This window comes from Mastomys coucha, unplaced genomic scaffold, assembly GCF_008632895.1.
Source record: "Mastomys coucha isolate ucsf_1 unplaced genomic scaffold, UCSF_Mcou_1 pScaffold1, whole genome shotgun sequence".
NCBI classification, from domain to species: domain Eukaryota; kingdom Metazoa; phylum Chordata; class Mammalia; order Rodentia; family Muridae; genus Mastomys; species Mastomys coucha.
In genome coordinates, this window is record NW_022196891.1 from 56,056,741 (window position 1) to 56,067,712 (window position 10,972).

The window sequence follows — 10,972 nt, forward strand, 5'->3', positions numbered from 1 at the left end:
ATAATAATAATAATAAAGATAGCTAATATGTTCTGAAGGAAAATGGAGGATCTTTATGACTTAGGCCATGGGATTTAAGATTGATTAGAATGTTTAGTACTGAAAAGTGTACTAATATTCCAAAAAACGTATATGAACTAATGGAGCAGAGTGCAGAATCAATAAATAAAATGAAGTGTCAATGAACAAGCCATCATAGGCATACAGCTGTAGGTTGTTGACATGGTAACAGGCAGCATAGTGGGTTTGAATTTTATTAAATTGGCTCTAAAACTACTGAGCATGCACAGGGCAGAGACTGTGAATCTCTACCTCCCTCGATGCACAAAACTTCAGAGGAATTAGAGATGTGAATATGAAAAAGCAAAACAGTAACATTTCTAGACATTGACACAGAAAAGCAAATCTTTGTAGAAAGTGTGGATTTATTACACTGCACAATATATACCAGACACAAAGGAAATAAATCTGTTAGACACCACTAAGATTTGGAACTTAGTTCCTTTAATAGTACTCTTAGGAACAAGGAAGAGCTACCCAGTTTTGTAACACATTGAAGAATTTATAATTGAAAAAGAAATTGTATTCATAAAATTATGAATGTGTCATATGATTAAGAATATGCCATGTAACCCAATGGAAAATAAAATAAAGTCTTGACTGCATGCATAAAAGATAAAGAAATAACAAGGATGCACAAATGGCCACTATCCATAGAAAAGATTCCCTATCTTGTTGATTATGTAGTGTATCTTCAAGGCAGAGAGGGTACTTTCACCCACTCAAAAGAAGAGATAAATATTAAAACCTAAAATATCAAGTATTGATAAGGCAAGTAACAAATTAGCAAATTTCTTGTGGGATATAAATTAGCATGACCACTTGGAAAATTATTTGCATCTTCCTACCAAAGCTATGCAACAAATAACTATCATTTCTAAAGATTCCCATCAGTTTACACATGTTCACTTAAAGAAATGGACAAAAACACAACACAAATTGTGATGGAAATATAGAAAATTTGTAGATAAACCAAATATGGAATTTTTCAACATAAATAATTGAGATTTCAATATTAGCACATATTTCTTCTTGTATTAGAATGAAGATGAACAATTTGATTAAGGAGAGCAGTAGGAATAAATCTTGTGACTCTAATGATGGATGAGAAAAAGTTAGACACAAGAAAAACATGGTATAATTATTTTTTGAGACGGGGTCTCTCTGAATATGCCTGGCTGTCCCAGAACTCTCTATGTAGACCAGGCCAGCCTCAAACTCACAGAAAAATACCTGCCTCTGCCCCTGCCCCTGCCTCTGCCTCTGGAGTGCTGGGATTAAAGGCACGCACCACAATACCAAGTAAGAACACATCATCATATTTTTCAAATAAACCTAAAACTGAAGTTGAGGATGTGCTTCAGTCAGCACACTGCATGACTGTTATGTGTGAAACCTTGGCTTCCCTTATTGACACTGCATAGCTGTGCTGTGGTGGTACACCTGTCATGCCAGCACTCAGCAGGTGGAGTAAGAGCATCAGGACGCCAAGGTCATCCTCAGTGGCATAGAGTTTGAGAACAGCCTGGGCTGCCCAAAATGCTATCTCAAGTAACAAACAACAACAACAACAACAACAAATAATCAAAATTGTGCAAAAGAAAGAACTCTACTAGATACATTTGCAATGTAACAGACAAGGAGCATAGTGGAGCCTTTGTGATAGTGATATTAAACACCCTGTGCCTCTATTTCCATGGTTACTTAAGGTATTTGAGCTATCCATTTCTAAGTTATATAGTTGTGGTACATATTACTTTTCTAGAGTGATTACCCATATGGAAGTCTAAACTTCAGAGAAAGATGAAAATAAATTTAAGATGTAAATACTTTGAAATAACAAAAGGAAAATCTCTAATGGATCAATCAGATGCCAAATTTTATCCATATACTTGCACACATATGTGTTTCTATTTACAAGCCTGATAGATAGGTATTTTGGTCACTTACTTCAAGCCAAATTTCATTGTCCTTCTGCAGACTATCTTTAGCCTGCTCACTGCCTGCATCCTGATCTTTCTTCAGACTGAAGACACAGGGAAACCAGCCAGGAAAGAGATGATACGGGGATGAATCCGGGTGGTGTGAAGTACAAATCTGAAATGCAGTATCAATCCCAAATTAAGTGTGGCATGCAGGAGGTAAATAAAGTCAAAAAAGCTCTCTAGCACAAAGCCCACTTTTCTCTCTTCTAAATGGCTAATGGCCACACTAGTAGATGTAGAATGCAGAAAATTAAAATGCAGAAAGTCCACAATTCATGTAGAAGAATTTCTCAATGCTATTACCTCAAGATATATCTTGCCAGGGTTGAAAAACACACAGAACAACTCTCTGTCCATCATCAGCTTGGGAAGGTGCCCAAAGAACCATTCTGGCATACTTCAGGTAACTTATCCAACTTTGCAACTCTTTCCAGAGTGATGGTTAGGTCTTTACCAATCAGCATCAACTGACCCTGTAGGGAGGATACTGAACCAGGCAGACAGGGAGTGCTTGGCTGGATAGAGAACCCAAGAAGTAAAACTCCAGGAAATATCTCCTACTACAATTAAAGAAGACATTCAGGCTAGACTAAAAGCCACTTCAGAGAGCTGCCATGAACTCAGAATCACCAATTCTCCTGGCCCTTTGAGCACCAGAACACCAAGGGGAGGAGCCATGACTTGACAAAGAGAATATGGCAGAGAAGGCTAGTCACCTTATTGTTTCTTCTTGCCCTTCACCTCTTCATTAATGAACATAAGCTTTGCTCAAAGTTATCCAGTTAGGTAAATGTTTATTTCTTCAAGGTTTCCTACAAATAAGGGTGACTAAATAGACATGTATAATAGGGGTGAAAATCTAGTTTTGAGCTTCCAGAAAATTTGCCATTTTCCCAATAAACATGGGCAAACACTCAACTGTCATGCAAAACATCCCTTGACCTGCTTCCTTCTCTCCCACATCCCCCCATGTAAAGCTAAATGCAAGGTTCTGGTAGCACAACTCATTGACAAAGCATTCAGTGACTGTACTAGTCCCTGAGTTCAAACCCCAGATGCCAGATAACACACACACACACACACACACACACACACACACACACACACACACCCCACATGAAATGCTGACTTCATGCTTACAGTGGCAACAGTTGTGTTAGTAGCAAGAAAAAGGAAACTACAGGCTAAAAATAGAAGTGCTGGAATCTACACACTGGCATCTTTGATGAGACACTGAGACAGGTACCTTGAGTAGCTCCTTCTCAGAAATGCCTCCTCAAAGCAGGAGTTTGCGATATAGTTCTTTTATCCTGGCCTACAATTCTCAGATGCCTGGTTTTATCTCTAGAGACTATCTTGCCCATTGATCAGAAAGAGAGTCTATTTGGTGATGAAACCATCAGGACTGGTGCTGCCCTTCATCTTGTTTTTAGTATTTAATCTCAAGTGACCCATCCCATTAGTATAGTCTCTGTGAGTCTTCTCAAGATCTCCTGCTAGGTAGATAAGGGAAAGAATTCAAAGAATTCACTCCATTTACTTTAACTACTAACTCTAGCACTTCTTCAATAATAATTTAAATAAAATTACTCTCCACTGGTCTCTTATATGCAAAAGATATCAACAAATGTGGGCCCAAAGAGGTTAAGTGATTTGTCCATACTCATATAGTAACAGTAATAGTAGTGGGTCCAGCTGTGTAATTCAGACTTTCTGATCTATTATATTGCTATCTTTTATCCATTTATACTAACCACCACCATATGTAGAGACCAAACAAAGTTTATAATAGCTACATGTCTATGTTAGACTTCAAGGTTCTTTGCATGTGACTTGAGTTACATGCTTGAGGTTGTTGAGGTCAAGTAGTGTGCATGAGAGGTACTAGATTTTATGACTATTCTAGAAGGTTCTCATCTAACATTATCTTGTTTTGAACTTGGTAGGGGGAGACAAAACAGGATAATACCATCTTGGATAAAGTGCAAGCTCCCAAACATCCAGACAACTATGTCTCCACTCTTCCGGCTTAACTTACCATTGAATGAGGTTCTCCTGTTACCAGGGAAACAGGACACTTCTCCTTGTGTTCATTGTAGGAATAAGCCTGGCTAGCCCACTGGTCCAAATATCCTTCAGGAGTATGGAGGCCACAGTCTATGATGTTGGTTTCCTTCTCAAAAGCTTCACAAATCCCATCTCCCTCATACCTGTAGCAAAGGCTTGGCTCCCCTGCAAAGAAACGTAGATAGCATTTAGGTTTTTTATTTCGTATCTTTTAGGGGAAATTTAAAACAATAATATTCCCATCAGTTCTTCCCCAACCCTCTAAAGACAATCTTGTGATAATTGGAGGACACAGTCCCCACCAAAACTCCAACCCTAACCCTGTTGGGGAAGAAGGGTCACTCTTTATGAGGGAAGAAGAAGAAGAATCTAATAAAGTTATAGGAAAGATTGGACTTGGGAGAGAAGCGTAAACAAGGAAAATCACTATTAACTGGATATAGGGGAAAAGTTGATTTTATGTTTTTATTTGTATTTGGGGGGGGGTTAATGCGACAGAGTCTTAGGTAGCACAGGCTGGCTCTGAACTCCTGATCCTCTCGTCTCTTGAGTGTTACAATTACAGGCATGTGTTATCATCTCTAGTCAAGGTATTTTAAGAAAAGCTGAATGAGACTCCGAGTATGTTAGAAATATATGGAACATAGAAAAAAGCAGATATAGAATTTAAACAACTAGTATAATGCAGCCAGATTTGAGACTTCTTCACTGTTTTTTTTTAAACATTCCATTATTTAAGGAGTTCGTTACCAAATAAAGATTTATTTTAAATGACTCTTACCACGGAGATGTTTTTCTCTAGCATATAACTGCTCAGGAACTGTGTGAAAGTGTGCTACATAGACTCCAGCTCATAGAGGCTGCAGGTCTCTCAGCTTAGGACAACCATGAGGTATGCAGTTTTCTTTTTCTATTCCTATTGTTTTGCTTTATAAATGAGAAATACACATCTAAATGAGTTTGACGATCTATGGGGCTTGATTTGAGCAGGAGTTACATAATATAGGCCCATTTCCTCCCTCAGCTTGTCCCACCTCATACTGAAGCAGAGCACACAAAGAAAACAGGAATATTTGGTGGAAACAGAGTACAACGCTGAACCTGCATGCAATGAGCAGGTTCCGTCCCTTCACCTAGGGCAGTTCCTACTAGGTGTATAGTATTGCCCCTTTGTAGACTGGCTTCTTTCAGTGTGGGAAGCTGCCCACCAAAATGTAAGGCAAGGAATATTGATAGCAAAATTCAGTTTCCCATGTCTACATAAAGCAACAGAATACTGAAATAGAATTAAGATTCAATACAAATCCACACTATTCAGTACAATTTTTGTTAAGATTTATTATTACTATGGCATGCTTTTTCATTTCATTTTTTCTTCTTCATAGAAATTCCACAGATATATTCTGGTACTTTGTCAGCTGCTCACCAACATACAGTTATTATTTTCTTTAATAATTGCCTGGGATTTACTCTTCCATGGTAAATCTACTACTGCATACTATTTAAGCCACCATTTACAGGACATGGTTCTAAGCCCATTTAAAGCCTTCATCTGTAGTCAGTCAAATTTATGGCATCCTCAGCGTCTCATATAGCATATGTACTTTTGAAACAACATTCCCAGCAGAGCAAGCTGCCTCTCTCTCTGCTTTTGTTATTATTTATGGCAATTATATACATATATAATATAGTTCCTGTCCATAACTCAGGGACTGCTCCTTTTCATTTCTTTTTCTTTTAACAAGAAGGGGGAAACATTTTTAGTTTTGTTTTAGTTTTTGTTTTTGTTTTTTTGTTTTTTGTTTTTGCAATTCCACAAGAAAATAAACTGCTTTAAAATCACATTTAAGATGTTCCTTCCAATCTATTTTTTAAACAACAGAGTAAAATCATATGCCTAACATAAAATAAATTTATTCATCAAAAAGATGTCTAATAATAGGATATACCACATCAATTTAACTCAGTCAATTACTTAAGTATAAGCTTAAATATGGTATTTAGGTATAGTTATAGTAATTGTGGTATAGTCTTACTAGAGTTCAGAGGCTGAGAAAACACGAATCTGAAAATCAAATGAGATAGAAACAACATGAGTGCTGTTCTTGACTTAAATGAGACTTGAGCCGCACTGGAGATGGCTCAGTGTGAGGAGAATGTGTGCTTATTTTCAGTATGTGGCCACTATGTGGCTACCAAGAAGAAATGATACAAACAGAGGTAGCATTAACAAATACTTGTGCACAAAAGAGGAGGGTAATTTGTTCAATGTACTCTGCACAGCCAGACCACATCTGGGGTATTGGATTCCTTTCTGGGCATTGACCATACAAAGTGTGCCAGGTTGGGGTAAATAGAAAAGGGTCTGGAATCCTAATCACATGAGGGGGATGTTTGGATTGGAAGGGAGAATAGTGAAGAGGCATTTCAAATATCTGAATGGTAGTCAAATAAAACAGGAAAAAATGTATTCTCTGAAGCTTCATTGTACAAAACTCTCACTTGATTCAATATAAGTGAAGTTATGTTCCAGGACCAGCCTTGGCAGAGCCCTTGTATACCATTTGATGAGTCACTAAGAGGATCTGAGCCTCAATATACAAATGAAAACTGGGAGACAAAAAAATATAACAGATAAGGCCATTGTTAAGCAGAATCATCTGTTTCAAGTACATTGATCATTGCCAGAATTATGTAAGTAGAAACTATGTGCCCATATCTCAGGATTAGATAGAAGCAACTTCTCTAAATGAAAAGCTGGTCTCTAAACTACTCTTGATTCATCTTTCTGGAAGGGAAAAGTCTCCTTCAGGTGTTATTGCATTACGGGCACTAAGGTGTGTGTGATGCTACTTAACACATGGTACTCGGTGGATCATTGTTTGGATGGGTGAAAGGCTAGGTAGACAGGAAGGTGATGCTAAGACTCTATGACTCAGAGATGCGGAGCTGAAGAGCAGGGGTATCACCATCTTTTATGTAGTAGTTGACACTTTAATAATAAGTTCTATATGTTGTAACATGCTACATTGTCTTAAGAGTTAAGGATGTTGAAGTGGTTTCAAATGCACTGATATTTAAGACAAGTTTGATGTGGGGCTCTTCTCCAGTCATTGCAATGTATGGCATGGGAAATAGTCTGCATTGGAGGAACTTGTTCATAGATAGTTCATCATAACTGGGAGGGGGGAAGGGTGCTGTGTGCTACCTCTCAATGCCAAGAGTTTAGATATGAAGTCATCTAGCTCCATGTTATCACCACTCATTCCCCAGGGCAGGAAACATCAGGGCCCTCTGCTAGTCTTTATGATCTCATCTACCAAACAGAGATAGTAAGAGATATCTTGCTTTTCCTATGCCTTAAAATATTTCCTGGCCCTAATTTGTATATAGAACCTACATGATTGTTCTGCTTATCTGGCATTTTGGTATATGCATGAGGACCCAAGAAAGGCCTTGGTAAGGGCAAGCTAGGGACCAGTACAATCTGTTTAGCATGAAATTCTAGATCTGCTTTCCCTTGGCTTAAATCCTAACTAGCATTTTCAGATAAATAGGCAAAAATCAATCATTTAAGCATTTTGTGCCTCTGTTTAGTATTTTCATGGTTAAAGTGAGAACTAAATTAGTGACTACACATGAAGTATTTGGTATTATTGCTTCAATCATCATGAAGACACAGAACATTAAGAATTCACAAAATAATATACTGATATAGCTCTAAAAGTAAGATGTAATCCAAATACCATATACTTACCTGCACAATTGAAGCCTTCCTCCAGTTTACATTCCCTTGAGCACCCATCTCCATTCAAGAGGTCTCCATCATCACACATCTCTCCTATACTCCTAGAAATATATATTTAGACACATATATGACTTTACTAGTTCATCTACCATAGATTTATTTAAACTCCTCAATGTGCTTTTAAAATTAAAAGCTGTGTAAAATTAATAATTTACAGAAAATATTAAAAGTAGATGTGAGGTCAGCAAAATGGTAGATTAGCATCATCCGGGGGGGGGGGGGTTGTAGGAATTCCTAGAAAACAAGTGAATTATAGCTCAAGAACATTCAGAAGTATGCCTGGTGAAATGCACCACTAGCCCTGTGATAAATGGAGACTTGGAATTAGCTGATCTGTGTCTTTCAAATTTGCTGTTTTTATTTATTAGATGCAGTGATTTATGAGAATAGTAGCATTGCTTTATACTAATAGCCAAATATGAGAAGTAGAGTTCAAAAAAGTAATCCATATAGAATGAAAATTCTAAAATCTGGATGAAAGAAGCTGAGCAGAACATCACATACATGAATGCACGCATGCTCACATGCTCATGCATGCACATGTACACACACACACATATTCACACTCATGCATACTCACACCATATTAATATGTAATCTGGAAATTCCACTCCTGGGTATATCCAAAGGAAATGGAATTAGTATGTCAAAGAGCTGTCTATACTACCATGTTCATTGGAATATTATTCGAAATAGTTAAGAGATGTAAAACAACTAAGTGTCAATCAACTGCTGGATGGAAAAAGAAACTGTGCCACACATCCAATAGAATGCTATCCAGCCTCAAAGAAAAATGAAATCCAGTCCTTTGAAGCAGCATGGATAGAGATGGAGATCATGTTGATTAAAGCAGGTACAGAAAGAGAAGTATCCTGTGATTTTGTTCATATTTGGGAAAAAAGAAGTTGATCTCATATACATTGAAAGTAGAATGTTAGTTAACAGAGACTGAGGTAATCAGAGAAAGAAGAGTGACTGAGGAAAGGATAACTGGTGTGTTCTGAGTTACAGTAACATGGGAGGAAGTACTCAAGTACTCATTGTTCAGCAGACTGACTAAAACAAATATATGTACGGTATTCAAGAAGCTAGGGAGAATCTGAATTACTTACACTTAAAGAGAGTAATATGTGAAGAGATGGGTGTGTTTAACCTATTTAAATAGTACACAATGTATCAGAAACATCACATGGGATTTGTGCATTTGTAATGTTTTTATATAAAAGTATTTAATATGTCTAATTAAAAAACATTGGCCATTTTAAAAAGTAGTTGATTTTCCTGGGAATCAAGTTACACACTACTCTAGAGACACATAGAATATTCCAAGTTAGCCTTTGATATGCAGAAAGACCATCTCAAACAAAACAGCAAAACCAACAAAACGGAAATAGCTAACCTGTGTCATTTTTTTTTAATAAATGAGTTATTTTATTGTAGGAAGGAGAAAATATGCTGGTTAAGTAAAGGGAAGGAAAGAAAAGGAAGAAGAGAGAGAGAGAGAAAAAAGAGAGGAGGAAATCAAGAAAAGAGAACAAAGAGCAAAGAGAAGAGAGAGAGAACAAGAGAGGGAGAGGGAGAGAGAGTAAGAGAGTGAAGAGCAAGAGAGAGGAACAAAGAGCAAAACAGAGTAAGAGTAAGAGAGTGAGGAGGGGGCAAACCACCACTTTTATTGTATGGGGCGTGGCATGCCTGGCTTGTGGTCAGATGACTGGGTGTAGGGTCCAGCTAGAATGTTGGGAGCTTGGGGCATTGTCTGTCTGATAGAGCACACATCTCTTGCAGGGGCAGCTGTAAGGGGTCTGGGATGAAATCTGAGCCATTGTCTCAGCTATCACCGAATGCCTACTGTCCCTTGTGAACAAATTTACTATGCTCAGTGGGTCTCTAGGGTTCAGAGGTGGCAGCTCTACTGGACCCAGGCTTTCAGAATAGTCCACTGCCCCACAAGTGGGAGCTCAAGAGTTGGTTCACTTTGGTCCACCTTGCTAGTCTTTGCTGACTTCACCCATCGATTGGTTCACCTTACATTGCCTTGCTGAGCTTTGCTTGTGACTTCATAAGACAGAAACTAGCCAAAGAACTTCTTGTGAGCTTCCTGAAGTTCTTGCCCTTCGGCAGACTTGGGCCAGTTGGCGAGTCTCACAGTTTCTTCTGTTTTTTTTTTTTTTAACTTTTATTGCATTATGATGAGAAAAGTTACATGATTTCAATTTATCTGAATTTGTTAACATTTAAGAACATATTTTAAGTAAATAGAATTAAATCATATTCTTGTTTTCTTTTTGTACCCCTACTCCTCCTAGAGACTCCCTTCAATGCTTACAATACCTTTTTTTGTCATATTCTTTAAAATTTATAAAATGTTATAACAATAAAAGTGAGTATTATAAAAGTTGTTTGATATAAAACAACAATCAATTTAACAGTCTTATGTAGATGCTCATCTACAGCAATAGTGAAAATATATTTTTCTCAGTATAAATTTTAAATAACTCCAAACATATTAACTGTATACTTCAAAATAATACATCACTACTAGTATTTTCTTAAATGAACACAAATATATAAAGTCTTTTTGTTTGTTTTGTATTTAGTAGAGTTTAAAATCTTGGCTCTTACTGTGTTACAAGCCCAAAATAAGAACAATTTTTAGACATTGGGTTTCATTGTAATAAGGCTGTACTTCAATGACCCTCACATCACCAAAGGATTTTACCTCCAATCGTAGCTAAGCTGAGAGTTGACAGTTCTGCTGCACCAAGAAATGAATTGTAGGCTCTATTTTTGGATACAGACTTCCTGCTATGGTCAAAGCTTTTGACTTGAGTGAGTGACTTTATTCTCAGCCCACAGAGAAAAGGTTACATTCATTTAAGAAATAGTGTGTATATTAAGATGGTCTATCCATGAAGTCATTCACCAACTGTTTCAGTGAACAATAGTTCTGCTTGGAGGGTGGCACAGACATTAGGTAAGGGTAAGAATTGTTTCATTAGCTGTGATAATTTGGAAAAGCATTCATCTCAGAGAAAGAGTAACTTATAAAGTC

The 10,972-nt window shown here is 37.3% G+C and overlaps 1 protein-coding gene across 6 annotated transcripts in view; it reads right to left on the bottom strand.

The window, feature by feature from the left end:
- The window catches only part of Pappa2 (pappalysin 2), a 256,051-nt gene that overhangs the window by 129,029 nt on the left and 116,050 nt on the right, over nt 1–10,972 (bottom strand). For all 6 annotated transcript variants that reach the window (XM_031386494.1, XM_031386463.1, XM_031386444.1 and 3 more), the window contains exons 11-13: nt 7,870–7,961; nt 4,084–4,277; nt 2,011–2,157 (exon numbers count right to left, since the gene is read on the bottom strand). In XM_031386494.1, the coding sequence (XP_031242354.1) occupies nt 2,011–2,157; nt 4,084–4,277; nt 7,870–7,961 (433 nt within the window). The remainder of the gene's footprint in view (nt 1–2,010; nt 2,158–4,083; nt 4,278–7,869; nt 7,962–10,972) is intronic.